Source organism: Malurus melanocephalus, unplaced genomic scaffold, assembly GCF_030028575.1.
Source record: "Malurus melanocephalus ecotype Western Australia unplaced genomic scaffold, MMel_1.1 scaffold_107, whole genome shotgun sequence".
NCBI lineage: Eukaryota > Metazoa > Chordata > Aves > Passeriformes > Maluridae > Malurus > Malurus melanocephalus.
The window spans coordinates 234,172-250,224 of record NW_026623339.1 but is presented as its reverse complement, the minus strand read 5'-3'; the positions used below and the strand labels follow the sequence as shown (position 1 = coordinate 250,224).

Genomic DNA, 16,053 nt, shown 5'->3' with positions numbered 1-16,053 from the left:
TTTTTTTGAAGGGTCAAAGAAAAAGCCAAAATCATCACTCTAATGTACAATAAATAATCTAGGTTTTGTTGAAATGGTTTTGGGCATTTATGAGCTAATGATGATCCTTTGAAAAGGTAATCAACTTTAACACAGAGAACTTGCAAAGGTGGCAACTGGGACAAAATGTAGGACTGGGTCAGAATGTAACAGCTTTTAATCAAATAGACCACATCATCGAGTTCACAACTAAGATGAAAATTTCCACATTTACTATWACAAAACCAAAATTCTGTGCAAAAACCCTAAAAGTGAGTCCTAAATTAAGAGAAATTATAATTTGAAGACATGCATTCCAGGCCATTGRATAATTAATACTGTGGGGATTTTTTTAATGTATTCCCCATTTCAGAGGAGGAGAGAGAACGAAATATAAAAGCAATTTTTCTCACCCCATTGTCATGTCCTTACCAATAAGAACAGATCGAGGTTTCTCAGTCCCACCTTTTTGGCCAACATCTTTTGAAYAGATAWGARAGAGACCATGTGTCATATAAAAAASRTAATTTAGGCTAAAACTCTGCTCAGGATTATGTTTGCAGCTGAAAAAGGGTAATGAGTGTGTTCAAGTGCTCAGATCTGTGTTTGCCTGAGGTTACCTTACCAGTATAAATGCAGCTGCTGTTAAACAAATGTTTGTAAAGAATCTCTTTTTCTGAACATGCAAAAAGGATGGTCAGAGAATGACAGGACAAGAAGGCAGGAATAATGGACTGATTATTTTTTTTTATAACACAAAAGTCAGAAAATACCTCATACCAAAATACCTTTTTTCTGCTAAATACTCTTGGGTATTTGGTTTTCTGGTGTCAGACACTCCTATTGTAAGAATAATTAGCTTGAATATGACATTTCCAGGAGAAAAGGCAATATATTAGCAGGAAAAAGGGTTGCTAAGCAGGCAAATAAACCAAATGATTTTTTGAGCCAATATGAGCTCTCTCCATGTCAGGGTTAAAGCTGACAGGAGGAATGGAAAAGGGAACATCCMGTTCTGTTGCCTTGTCTACACATTCTGGTTTTGGGCAGATGACACCATTTTGCATTACTGTTGAGCCATTAATAAATTATTGTAAAAACATTTCATAGACTTTCCTTGCACAAAAACTGGATTCGTGTTAGATCAGTTTTCTCTCAGTGGGATTTTGAAAGCCTTTAAAATATTACTCCAAATGAAATTTCAGAAATCAGCCCTCTGATTGTTTCTGTGGCTCCCCCAGACCCATTCCAACAGATTTACATTCTTCTCCATGCTGGGGCTTTGCAGRTGGGGTCTCACCTGAGCWGAGAAGAGGGGMACAACCACYTCCCTCAACCCTCTGACCACTGGTGAAGCCGTGCTGGCTGTCCTGAATCATCTCCCTGTTCTTCATGTGCCTCAGCAGAGCTTCTAGAAGGGCCTTTCCAGCATTTTCCTGGGTGCAGAGGTGAAGCTGACAGGGGGTGGCTCCCAGGGTCCTCTTTTCAATCCTTGTTGAAGATGGGAGTGATGGATTTTCTGCTCCCTGGCTGCTGTGCCTCGGTGAATGTCGTGGAGAGTGGCTTGGCAGCTCCATCAGCTGATTCCATCAGAATCCTGGGATGCAATTGTGGATTCCACAGATTTGTGCTTGTTCAGGTTGCTCAGGTGGGCTCAAACCTCATCTTTGTCAGCAGGAGAGACTTTGCTCCCCCAGCCCCTCATCTGGGGAGGTGTGGGAGGAGAGGCTGCCACTGAACACTTTTTTTTAATCGAAGTTGTTGGGTACCTCAATTCCTTCTCATTGCTGTTTGCCAGCCATGCTTATCAGAGGGGGGATGCACTTTCTGTGACCTTCCTTTTCTGGCTGACACACCCGTAACAAGCTCTTCTTATTATTCTTCTTCACATCCCCTGCCAAGTTCAGCTCCATCCACATCGGTTAAATAAAGTTGGTTCCGTCTAACTCTCAACTTATGTTCCTTTAGGGATCAGCGATTATAATTTGTGCTTTGTTTATACCCTGGGGTGTCTGATATCACACTGCTAATGCCTTCAGAGCTTCTGGTAATGTCTTGAACTTTTCTGAGTTCCAACACAGTCCCCTCTTTTTCTTCAACAGCTGTCAAAATACAGCTCCCTGATAATATAACTAACATTTAATTATCACAGCCTAGTCAGGCATGCATCCCTGTTCCAGGGTCACCAAGCAGTTTGCCAAAATAGTGGACTGTTATTAGATAGATGGATTGCTTTGGTAACTGCTTGCTATTAATATCTATTAATTACAGCACTGCCAGGGGTGTGTTGTCAAAATTGCTTTATGGGATCGACTCACACACATTGCAGCGTTGTAAATCTTCTTTCCATCGGACACCAACTGCCCTCTTGCTCCTTGGTTATTTCAGTACACATTGCTCATAATTCATGATGAGGTGGAGTAGCAGTGGCCTTGGTTACAAATTGACCAGAAAGGATTAATACACAAAACTTCCTCAGTTTTGTTGATGTACCAGACTAAGAAATTCTTTTGGCCATTTTGYACCTTTTGGAATGTAGCAGTTAATGTTGTGCAAAAGTTCTGTTGGCTGACATTTCAGAGTTTATATTGTAGTTTTTGGTGTGTTCCTCTGCATTCTTTGTTCACTATTTTTTCACTGCCAATAGATCAGTTATGGAAAAATGGTGTCTGAAATCCTTTCCCTATTATCAAATTAAATAGAAAAATAACCCCATCCTGCTAACAGAGGTGAAAAAGCTCTGAGATGGGTCTCTGGCCTCTACAGAAGGAATTCTTGTAGCTGGATGTTTTACCTTCACTTTCTGTGAAAGGAAGAAAAAAGTGTGTACCAATGAAATGCAAAATGCAGTTTTAACTCAGAAAGTCAGTAAATAAAATTAATCACTTTTARCTGCACTGTCTAAACTCAGCAATCCTGTGGCTGGTGTGGTTTTGAACAGGATATCCAGGATCCACCTGARTATATGGACACCAGGGAACAGATCCCCTACAGTTGCTGTTCCTGTCAGACCCATTTTTTCCAGCTGAAAATGCAGCTGATAGCTCTGGGCAGTGCTCCACTCCAAGTGTCCAACAGCATTGCTTGAATAATTTTACAAATTAAAGTAAATTAAAACTGAAACCCTGAAAAAAAATGGAAAAAGAAAAAAAAAAAAGGTAAAACTGAAATGCAAGTCGTTTACAGAATTATTTTTGTCAGGTGCAAATTGGAGAAATGCTCTGAGACAATCACCTGCTTTTTCTTTAATCAATTTGCTTTCCCCTGTTTTCCATAGAGAATTCCTGGGATGATCCTGCTGAGATCCTGATTCCTGCTGAGAATTCACAATGACCTGGAAAGTTGGTCTAAAATCAGAGATTGTCCCATTCTTCTTCTAGAAGGTCTTTAGATCACAGTAGAGGGTTCCTTGTGTTTGTAATCAGGCATTTTATCACAGTTGAGGCTCTTCAGTGTGCTGTCTAAACTTGGCCTGTTTCAGGGTTTTGTGGTCAAATTCCATATATAAGGAGAAAGAAAAGAAGAGACAGTATTTACTTCTACTGAATTTTTTTTTTTTTTATTCATATCCGAAATCATTATTATTGTCTGATATTAAAAGTAAAGGGTCAAAATACAATAGCTTTTTTTTCTTCTGTTCTTTAGTGGCAGCTCTATAATTGAACATGAACCAATGTTGGCCTCTTTTCAGTTATGAAAATARTTTAATAGAAGGGTTTTTCAAGGTACTTCATTTTTTATCTCCCTTTTTATTCCATCATATAGACCCATAATCATGGCATGCACCAGAATGGTTCTGAAAAGGAGGGAGATTCAGATTGAGTTAACAACACTTSACTGAAATTGCCTAAAATTAGGATTTTTTTTCTTTTAGAGTTGAGCTTTCTGTACACACAAGGCTTCCAACACTCTTAGTTTTCCTTCAAAAATCTCAGATGAAGACCCACTGAATTTATTAAAGTCTGAAGTWCTTGGAACATTACCAAAAGCAGAAATCTTTTAAAGCTCTTCCAACTCAATCTGATACAGAGCAAATCTGAAGGGAGTTGGAGTGAGTGGAAGAGCCTTTTTCCTGTAGTAAGTAAGAGAGAAAATGCTGCTGACCTTTTGAGAGTGAAAAGAGTTTTCTGTAGGCTCAGTGGGCAGCATATAAAACATGAAATAAAACATTCAACTGTTGTGCTTAAAAGGCTCTGTAGCTTTCTAACATCCTGCTGGTACCAATTTCCTTAGATACATATTGCAAATGTCTGAGCAGTTTATGTTCAATATGTTCAGGCTTTGGTGCTGGAAATTTTCAAAGCAAACATCAAACTCAGTAAATCAGGTCATTATTAATTTATAAAATAAAAGCTTCTTTTTTTTAATTTTTTTTTTATTATTATTTTTTTTACTGCTTTGCATGCAGTTAGATTTTTTAAGAGACCTGAATATATGTCCAGGTGAACAACTTAAAATTCATCTCTTATTTAATAGAAATGAGGGAAAATTGGCCATATCATCCAGGATGGGGTTCCCCCCATGCCATATGGAATAGGCACTGAGGGAGAGACCACACTCTCATATTTTCATGGCAGTACAAGCTGGCACTGCAGTGCATGAYGAGGAACAGGAATCTGCTGCAGTGTGTACTCTCAGTGACATTTGGATTTTTTTTGGCACTTGTTTGTGTGTGTGCAAAAACATCCTGTCTAGTGATAAATAGAGTTTTGCTCATAATAGAATGCTTGAGTGAGTACAGCGAGGATAAATAAGTTGAAGATCTTGGGTAACTTGGCTTCAACTCTGCTCTGCTGCAGAAAAAAATCTCTTATTTGTGGCTCCTATTTGTAGGGCTTCCTACAGCAGCACTGACATTAATATATGTCAGAACTTTGAAGGATTCGGAGATTGAAGCAATAKCTGGATAAATTACTAAGTAAATGGATAAATAATTACAAATAGTGAAGATACCACAGTTCAGCAGGTTATGTCTCATCAGCTGAACATGATAATTGATTATTTGCTTGGGTTTAGTCCCCTGTGAGTGCCACAGAACTTAAACTGATTTAAACCACCTTCATCTCAAGCTGAATCACTCAGAAAGTTTCAGCTTCCCAAATGTGTGGTGTAGACACATAAAACAACCAGTGTCTTGGGTTTGTGTAAGTTTCTCTTGAATTTCCTAAAAAAAGAATACTTTATTGCAATTTTTTTCTTCCTAATACTTTCAGCAGTTAAGTAGAATGAAAAAAAATAAATTACATAAATATAATAAGCATGACTTGTATGCAATGACATACAATTTTAAAAGAAGTCACATATTTACAAGCAATATGGAAAACTAAGGAACTAAGATATGGATAGTTGGCATTCTCTACCTTTGAATGATTAAATGGTTGGGGAAGCAGAACAGAGCTTTTTAGGAATCAATTCTTCTAAGCAATTTATGGTGATAAAATAAGAATTTTAAAAAATGTTAAAAAATAGAATATTCTACAGCTTTTGAGTTGCTGTTGCTCTTTTACTCTAGCTTATACTGCCTCCTTTTTTTTCTTTTACATTTTTGCTCTAAGCAATAGATTTTTCTTTTGGACCTTTTCACTTAGGTTGAATTCCAAATGGTCTTGTTAAATCTTTGAATTTAAGTTTGAACAGAAGACAATGGATTTTGGTAGTCAAAAGAGCACAATATGTCTTGATAGTCATAGTTAACTTTAATAATACAAAGGGTTCAAGTCAAAAAAACGAAATAGTCTCATTTAAAAACACAATGAAAGGCACCTGATTTTAATCAGTGTAAAAATAAAGTAAATTAGTATGAAAGTCTCTTGATTACTTTTGTAGATTCAAGTGCAATTTTGGGGCAGAAATAAAGTTTTCCTGTCCTAAGGGAAAGGTCACCGCAAAGAAAAGGAAAAAAAAAGAAAAGGACTATTAATTACCTGTTGCTTCCACAACTTCTCATGAAACCTCCCCTTCAATGCTTTGGTGGAGAGAGAGCATTTGAAATGCAAAGGCAAAGGCTGTCAAATCAAAATTTTGGTAAATTGGCAGCTACACTAATWTAMAGCCTTTTTATTTTCYTTTSCAAGCTCTSTGCTYCATCCAGCCCAGGAGTAGCAAATKAAAGAAATTSCCAAYCTCAAAAGTGGCTGGGTTCTTCACAAAACACCTTGTATTAAATGTGCCCATGGCAAACAGTTATAATGCACCACTGGAACATCTTTTATTTCAGTTACATCTTTTTCAATCACCAGGACCAGCTGTAATCAAGGTTTAAATAACAAACCAGGCACATCTAGAGAAGGAGTCAACCAGAAACAGGACCTCCCCTTTTTTTATCCATTATCCAAAGGGATCAGTTTGGCACCAAATCTGCTGAGTGGGGTGAAATTGTGTCTAAGAGTTTTTTGTCATAGTTTGAGGTGAGAAAAATACCTGCAGTTGCTGAATTTATAGTAGGCTAAAGCATGAATTACCTTGTGGTTTCTATCAAATAAGAACATGCATGTGCCCCTTGCTGTGCCAGGAGTATTAATTGATGGTGACTTGACTGTGTATTTGATAACAAAGTCAATCAGAGTAATTAAATAATGTGATATCTGGTGATTGAGTGCACCTAAAGCTTGTGTTGTTTCACAGATCCGTGCTTATGCACTGAAATTCAGGCTCAAGCAAGTAAAGGCCATTTCTTGCCATGTTTTAAAAATTAAGTTTTGGTTAAAGTCATGGATTTGCAATGCTAAATTCATTTTTATCCAGATTTCATCTGCCATTGTGGAATTTGCTTATCTCTATGTTTATTTGACATAATCAGATCTTGCCGTGGTGAAGGCTGGCACACTCCCTGCTGGATTGTGAAATGGTTTTGCTGTTGACTGCTGATGATACGGGGTTATATTTATGCAAAACTTGAAATATACCACAGAAATGATTAAATTTATAATGATACAAGATAGGTATCATTATTTCTTTTAAACAGGTAACTGTAGTGCTCTTGTAATGTATATTTGATGTAGCAATAGGTTAAATTTGTTCTCTTGTGTTGATAGTTACACCCAAAACAATGTACTAAAGTCTATTATACAAAAAAAAAACCCAACAAAAAATAAAAAACAAAACAAAACACCCAAACAAACAAACAAACAAAAAAAGAAAAAAAAAATTTCTCTGTGTCTGTATCCTTCTTGGGAAAACAGGGTGCTTTGCAACATCCAAATATAATCTCATTAGAATCTGTTCAAAAAGTAATTAACAGAGAAGAAATAAATTTTATTTTTGCTGATTATATCTGCAAAGTTCTCCTCCAGAAAAACTCAAAGATCTGCTTTATAATTTGATGGCCATCCCGTGATACCCAGAAGCCTTCAGTCATATATCTCATTTCTATCTGCAAAAAGATAAATGTTACATCTGAAGCTTTAGGACAAATTCTCATCATGTTAATCCCAAAATACAAGGGCAATCTGAAAAACCACTTAGCTCCATACAGGAAGTGGTGCTTGCTAAACTTAATATCATTTACCAGTTTTTMAAGTCTGTAATTTCCACTTATGTTAATGCATTCTAAAGATTATCCTGCTTAGCTTTTGTTTCTGGTGAAGATTAAAAAGTGGTTTGTTTGATGTGTGCTGAGAAGTGACTACAGAAAATGGTAAATTAATTGGAAGATGTCAGCTCAGGAGAATGTTTTTGACACGAGAGCTGTAAGGCTGTTAACAAACAGACCAACTCATTTGTCTCACCGTGAAATGAAAATAAAAATCACGACGTTATGAGAAAATCTTGACTAGGAAATGCCTGAAGACTCTTTGAAGCCTTGGGTTTTTTTCTTGCTGGGGCTCCGGTGCTCTGATGGATGGAAACAGCGCTGCACAGAACTGGGGAAGGAAAGAGGTTCCGTGCAGAACAGATGGATCAGGGCTAAGGCAGAGACGTGTGCTGGAGACAGGAACAGATTAACAGCACAAGGGGAGACTGGAGGTAAACTGGAGAGATGGGGGCAYTTGAACTAATTCATGAATCATTTCCAACTGAGAGCTGTGCCTTCAGGCACAGTGAATAATACCAACGAAGCATAGTTAAAATTTTATAAGTTTGTTTTAGTGTAGATTAGAATTAAAAGCCGCTCTTTTGGATGATTAAAAAAATATTCTGTATTTCCCCATCCCAAAATGCACCTTTGTGATTTAAATGGTGCAGTGACACGAACTGCAATTTGGAAAACCCAGGGCAGASTCATGGACTTGGCACAAAGCTTTTGGGAATGGGATTTTTGGAAGAGCTCTATGAGCTGGGAGAACATTCTCCTCTACTTGAATCGGAGCCACAGAGATGCAGCTCTGCTCTGTCTGTCTGGAGGCATGCTCTGATTTCCAGATCTCATTCAGATGTCTCTCCAAGCCTTTATCTTATCCAAATAGCCTTCAGTCTTATGAGGTTCAGACCTCCCAAAGCTGTGCCAGGGCAAGGAAATGTRGATTTAAAGAGCTTTGAACAAGATCTTCAGGCCTATGTTACAGGTCTGTGAAATGCTTTCAATGGAGATATTTCACATCACTAAGTTATTTTACTGTGGGGCAAACAAACACATAAGAATAAAGGAGTTTAACTGAAATTAAAATTAATTTAACATGATTTTAACATAAAACCATCAGAAAYAGTAAAGATATTTGAGAGACAGGTAACTTCCAAGTATCAGTGAAGGTATCAATTTTGTTTATGGGTTAAAAAGTATGATTGCATGTGTTAGGACATCAAAAATCCTTCATTTTGCCAAGYTCAGACTGAATGGATGAGCCTGATTACTTCTATTAATAAGGAATATGTTCATGAGAGGAAGAAGGAACTGAGAAARGAAAAYGTACAGATAARTGTCTGCATGTTCTGCAYTCCCTATATGACTTCTCAGCMGATAATTTTCAAGCTGTAGAGGAGRATTTGAAACACTTGACARTGAGGGAAGATTCTGAGAAAAATCTAAAGAAGATTGGTGGTTCAGTTTGCTAGTAAGGAAATAATCTTCRTGGTTTTCTGTTCACCAGCACAGAAGATGCATTATTCCTCTTGTATAAAATTCTTTCATCRCAGGCAAAGCTCAATAACAACTGAGAAAGGTATAAAATGGCTCACGTGCCTAAAACTTGATTCTCACCCTGATGATTTGATGATTTCATTGCAGGTTGCGAATCTGGCCTGTTCAATCTCCAATAATGAAGAAGGKGTGAAGTTGGTCCGGATGGCAGCCACTCAGATCGATAGTCTGTGCCCACAGGTGAGTTAAGATCCCTGCTAAACAGTACTTGAGAGCTCTTTTAGCACTTAAAAGAATTTGAAGAAGAATATGGCCTTGTCTTTGTCATGAGATTGTTGCCTGATTTCCACAAACTGTGAAAAATGCATCCATATATTGAGATCCTTCGTATCAAATGGGTTGCGGTGCTGTATTTTTAACACATTCCATGATTTATTTGTTCTTTCACTTTAAAATAATTTTCCACTCCTCCTAACAGATGGATTTAATTAACAGGTAATTAATGCTGCACTCACATTGGCTGCCAGACCCCAGAGCAAAGTAGCCCAGGACAACATGGATGTGTTCAAGGACCAGTGGGAGAAGCAGGTTCGAGTTCTCACCGAGGCTGTGGACGACATCACTTCAGTGGATGATTTCCTCTCTGTGTCAGGTACTGGCATCAAGGGGTTTTTTTTCTAAAAATGTACACCTAAATTAAAGTGTTGGGTCAGAGTGGGTAAAAGATATAATTGCTAAAACCTCATTAAGCCATTAGCTCATCTCTATTGGAATTTTGATCTTCTAAACTCACTGGAAGTGACCACACCGTGTCAGTTAATCCCTGATGGCAATAGCTGGCTCTTCACCTCCCAGAAAACACATCCTATTTTGCTTCTGTTTCTAGAGAAGTTTTGTTTCAAGAAGAATTTTGTCCACCTTTTAAAAGGTTCCAGACCTGTGACAGGCTGACAGTAGTTGTAGGAATTGTTAGAATCCTCGTGCAGTTGTGGGCTAGAAGAGGAAAGATAAACTTTGTAGAATCACAGAATCACAGGATGGTTTTGGTTGAAAGGGTAAAGAAGGGATGGAGAAGAGAAGGATTTTGACCCTGGGTCAGTCTTTTCTTTACCCTCCTGGTGAAGGGCTGCAGCTCGTGGCAGAGTGTGTTGTTCTGATATGGTCACAAAGTGGTGCAAGGTTTGGGTCTATTTCTGCTGCAGAAAACTCATTTTCCTATTTTTTGCTTAGAAAGGTGAATTTCATTGCTGTGAGTAAGGACACAGAGGGTGCCAAGAGGGCTTTGCTTACTTGAATGTCCCAGAAGGGCAAAACTTCATGAGACAATCTAGCCAAAGTGTTATATTTCATTCTACATTATTTGTCTTGATGTTTCCTAAATTTTCTAATAGAAGTTTATAAGGTTTGGAAGAAAAACATATTTATTCCTTTTTAAAAAATCCTGAATTTTCTTTTCTTGCCGTCTTTATTTTGTTTGGTGGCATCCTGATGCTCTTACTGACAGGGAAATGGTTTGGTTTGGTTAACTACATTCCACTGTTCAAGAATCCAGCCAGTGTTTATTGCAAGCCATGGCAAGAAAATTTAAATGAACTCTCTGAATAAAAGAGTATTTTGGAGTATGGGAGCTCTGAGTTTTATTTGAGATTTGAAGTACTTGAAAATATTTTCCAGCAGAACTAGTTCTAAGTGAAAGGGATGGCCAGGCTGTAAACTGCAGACCCATTCCACATGCCAGAGTTGGGAAACTGGCTCAAATGGCCATTTTCTTCTTTGTTTGAGGAATTTTTTTACTCTAAGTGCTTGTACTCACAAACMAGAAGTCATTTGAATGGATGATGGAATTTTTAATTTCTTTTTCTCAAACCATAATTTCTTTTAGCATAGTCTTGATTTAAATCCAAACTTTCCAAGGCAGCTGAGAAGTATTATTTTTGTTTAGATTTCTTTTTCTCATATTTTTATCTATTAAACATGATAAAACAGGCCCTGTATCCAGAAATCCTGTTGCTGTAAGCTTGGAAGCCTCAGCTTACACAGGGTAGTTTTATTTTTGGATGTTAAACCATCCARGCATTCAAAATGCCACTGTCTGGTTAAATGTACCTCCTGAAATGACACCTCCTCSTCTTCATATTGACTGTCACGTTTGATGACATGTTTTAATAATAAAGTGGCTTCCAGGAGAAAGCTGACCAAAATTTTAATCAGCTACTTTATATTCCAAGTGCACTCTCTGTTTAAATCCATATAACATTTTTGTTGGGCAAAATTTGGCCGTGCTGCGATCAAAGTAATTGGTCATGGTGAAATGGAAATAGTGAAAAAAAAAAGTTACAAAGCACTGCTTTTTCATTGTGAGCAGAGAGTGTTTGACACAATGAATTTTGCCTTGCAAGTTACTCAGATTCACAGCTCAGGGGACTTTCATTTTCTATCCAAAGCTGTTGCAGTGTAAAATTTGACATCATGTAAAACATTTCTGAAACCCTCAAATGATCCAGCCTTGGAATTTTGAGTGGYGAAGATTAGTGAGTCATTCTTTTTRGTGGCCAAGGATAATTAACAAAAAGCAGCTGGTGAACTGATTAATTCTATTTTACTACTACTACAAAGACCAGCATTTCATTTTCAGTTTAGAGGTGTCTGTAGCAGAAAAACAAGTTCCTGTGTAGAGTCACTGCGTTTCTCAGACTAAGTTTGGTCAAATATGAAATTCAGTCGTGGTCTTACTGACATTATTTTTGACTCAACTGACTGCAGGGAAATAAYRCCTGACCTAGTMAAAATCTTCTTCATCCYYTCACATAATTTGTATGTGAAAATAYTACATGAATTATGATATGTGAGAGKAGAGAGRCACAAAAATAACAGTGCATCTCCCAAGAATCCAACAAAGCTGCTTGATATCACCTCCTCTGAGCAGAGTCACTATTGTCAGCTCTTGCTTCAGAATATGCACATATAATAAATATATATATACATATAAAATATATAAATATACATACAATATATCATCATATATAATTATAGTGTGTTKTTAGAAATTTCCAGCTTCTGCTCTGGCATAGATGGAGTGAGGGAAATGAACTGTTCATGTGCAGGTTCTCTGCTACCTACAAAGACCATTTGCTTTGTATTGTCAATGAGATATATTTTCTTTTCTGACTTACTTAGGCAAAAATGAGCCAAAAATATTAAACATTTATGGGAGAACATGAATTCATCTTCAGAAAACTGCCCAACTGTTTATTAGAGAATCAACAGAATATTTAACTGCTTTCCCTTTTGCATTCATTTTAACTACGATTTCATTATAAAATTCAGTGTGATGTTTGAAATTAATGTCAGTTTTTTCAAGGTATTACAGGTTGGGAGTCACAGTGGAGGTGAGATGATGTAGCCCAGTCCCTACTAAAGATAAATATCACCCTGATTTTTACTGTTATGTGATGGTGTCACAGAAGGACTTCCGTTTCTCAGAGCTGGATCAAGATAAATAACAATTTTATAACGCACTGACATTTGTCCAAGTCAAAGAATCAAATTAAACAAGCTGTATTTTTTTTTTTTCCCCTGAATTCCAGAAAACCATATCCTGGAAGATGTGAACAAGTGTGTGATTGCTCTGCAAGAGGGRGATGTGGATACCCTGGACAGGACCGCGGGCGCCATCCGGGGCCGCGCTGCCCGAGTCATTCACATCATCAACGCCGAGATGGAAAACTACGAGACCGGGGTTTACACGGAGAAGGTTCTGGAAGCTACCAAACTGCTCTCTGARACTGGTAAGGCTGTTRAAATGCTGAAAGATTGATCAAAACACTCGTTATTTAGTCCAGCAAAGCTTTCGGTTAATTCTCTGAGATTTGTAACTCAGAGGGAAATCTGTGCTTGARAACGAGATATGAACAAATAAATTCAGGGCCATGAGTGGATTTTTTTATTCTCTGCTCAGTGCTGTTGCAGAAGTCATACTGACAACAGCCATATAAAAGGAGAGATTCAGTAATCCATCAAGACTGGGCCTCTGCATCAAAGTTTCTATGATTTTTATAAATAATACACAGCCTTTTCTTCTGATTATGTATTTTGTGTCTCTGGAAAATCATTGCAAGCATTACTCTTTGGTCTGTGCATCATGTTGATGACTGAATTGTTACTAAACAAAACAACTTTTCAKTGAAAACTACATATAAGCAACTGAAAATGTACCACCTGATTGAAAAAAATATAAAAGTTTGCTGGATTGTATAAAATATGTAGATTATATAAAAGCAGAAAAGTCTGCTAGATTGATAGACTGGGGAAAAAAAGTTCTTTTTTTTTCTTTTCAATCTGTTTTTGCCTTGCCAGAGCAGGAATTGGTTCCATCTCAGTGTAGGTGATTGCAGGTCTGTGCTGGTCATTTTAAAGCCCTTTATATCAGCACTCTCTGTTGCTGTGTGCATCTCAATAATTCAGTGCAGGCAGTGCTGCCAAGCTCTCTCATCTTAAAGCAGTGGGTTTGGATGGTTTTGGGTGAATTGTGCTTTAAGTTTCATGGACTTCACATGCTGGGTGTCCACTCACTGATCAGGTCCCCAGGTAGGATAGAGATGCACGAATTGTGGGTGTCTGGAAATGTCTGACCTGATCCTCCACTCCCTGATTGCAMTTGTTCATCCAGGCTTTAAAACCATCAAGATTATTTTAGAAGGAACAAATGAAAATTGCACCAGTTCAGGTCACAGCAAATGTGACTTTCAGGCAGAAAACCCAGGAATTGCCCTGGGAGATGGAAAAGCAAAAAGTGTTGTAGCTCTGCAGTCTCAGTGTTTGCTTTGAGAACAAGAATCATCAAAATGAGTTAAAAACCCTGATTTTGGGATGATTTAATATTACTTGTGGTGTTGTAGTCCCCAGCTTAATGTCAACCTATTTTTTACTACCCAACARGAGATCAGTGGAATAAGTCCTGTAAATGTAGCTTCTTTTTAAAAGTTTATGAACTGGTATTATGAATTCACAGAAGGAAGATAATCTCTTCATTTGGACATGGTAAAATATTTTGTTGCACTCTTGTGGTTGAGTCTTCTTTTGATCAAGGAGGGGCTATGAAGAATTCTTTCTACATTAAGATTTCTTAGTAAACAACCCAAAATTTATGCTCAGGCTTTTTATTGAGCTAAAATTTCTGACCCAATATTCTATAAATTTATTTGYTAAAAATTTTTCATCAGGCAAGTATAGAGTGCCATTATATAGAGCAATAATACACACAGTAAATACTTACATTCCATATTTAATGCACTTTTTGATAGAATTTGAATTACAACTGAGTGCTGCAAACTCTGGACTGAGCATATTTTGACAACATCAATGTGTTAATGCTGAGATTCAAGAGTTAGGAACAATTCCCTGTTCCTAAAAGTCGAAGTTATTATTTTTTATTTTGTACAGTGCAAGTAAACTTGCATTAAAAATAAATTATGATTATGTTTACAATATTAAGAACTTTATATCATGTGTAAATTGTGTAGCAGTAGTTCAGGAGACAGAATGGGCCCAAATTCAATGAAGCTGATGAAGCTCAAACAATTTATGCCGGTCGTGAATGTGGATCATTAATATTAGAGCACAATTTCTATCTGCAGCTTTTCAGGCCATTTACAAAGGCATTGATTATGATTTCTCTGTGATTAAAAAAAAGTAGAATTTACTGACTCATTTCATCGCCTTAGAATGAAGCAGTTAAAATTGAATTTAAACCCCCCAGTGCCATTCTGGAATCACCATCCCTGGAAKTGTTCAAACTCCTGTGGATGTGGCAYTTGGGGWCAGGGTTTAGTGGTGACYGTGGTGGTGCTGGGGAATGGTTGGACTCAGTCTTAGGGRTGTTTTCCAACCTCAGTGATTCCATGATCTGGGTTCCTATGAATCCATACATTTATTTCTATATTCTTTTAATTCATCACCTCAAGCTCTTGCACAGATTTTATCAAACAGTCAAAAGTGATGCCAGTGATTTATTTGTATTCAGGTTCCACCCACTATGTTCACTTTTCAAAATCTATGAGAAGCACAGTCATGAACATCTCTCTGTTTTCATCGTTATTCTTCCTTTTTTTTTTTTTTTTTCTTTCAAATTTTCCTTAATTTACTTTTAAATGAAGTGCTTTTGAAAGCTGGGAAAAATTTAGGTAAATTATAATGGAAGGGAAATAAGCACATTACCTTTCTCATAAAAAGTCTAAGATTAGAATTCTAAATTTAGTTAATTCTAAATGTAGTTAGAATTAAAATTAAAATTAAAAATAAAATTAAATTTTATTAAATTTATTTAATAAATATATTAAATTTTTAGAAATTAAAAATTAAAAATAAAATTAATTCTAATTATTATTTGCTTTTAAGTGTCAGCTCAGGAAAGGAAAGCCTCTGTTAAGCCTCTTTTTCTATAGATTTCCCTGTGTTCTATGAGTATTGGGATCCACAGTGGAGAAATATGGATACAGTGTTTTGGAAAGACAAACACCTTGCTAATGTTTTTTTTAGGGGGGAGAAAATTAATGAAAACTATGTTAGTTGGTTCTGAGAAATGGAAACTGCAAACATTGCTTTAATAACCAGTCTCCTCTCCAACTTTTATTTGTTTTGCTGTTTTAATTTACAGCCTTTGGAATAAATGGGGTGGGGTTTTTAGCATTTCAGCACTTTATTGCCTGTGCTCACAAACTTCTTTTAAAGCCAAGTGCTTGGTAGAGGCTGGATTCTTATCTCGGACAGCCATATTAGGGAGTGACAGACTGGTTAATGTTCTTTTAAAATTGGCTACTTTCATTTTCCTTTAAAAACAGAAGTTTCCAGAACAAAAAATTACCTTTCACTTGCTGATTTTCTTATAAATCCACAATGAAAACTATAAAACCACAAAGTTGATGGGACTTGCTGGAAATAAGCAGCAAACTCATAGATTTTAGTGGATTTAGTTATTTGTGTGCAGGAGTAAAGCAGAGTTTCAAGGTTCGATTTTTTTT

At 36.9% G+C, this 16,053-nt stretch overlaps 1 protein-coding gene across 2 annotated transcripts in view; it reads left to right on the top strand.

Annotated features, from left to right (window-relative positions):
- CTNNA2 (catenin alpha 2) overlaps window positions 1–16,053 on the top strand; it is a 447,877-nt gene that overhangs the window by 380,557 nt on the left and 51,267 nt on the right. For both annotated transcript variants that reach the window (XM_057369301.1, XM_057369302.1), the window contains exons 10-12: window positions 9,182–9,274; window positions 9,530–9,686; window positions 12,622–12,822. In XM_057369301.1, coding sequence (XP_057225284.1) covers window positions 9,182–9,274; window positions 9,530–9,686; window positions 12,622–12,822 — 451 coding nt within the window. The remainder of the gene's footprint in view (window positions 1–9,181; window positions 9,275–9,529; window positions 9,687–12,621; window positions 12,823–16,053) is intronic.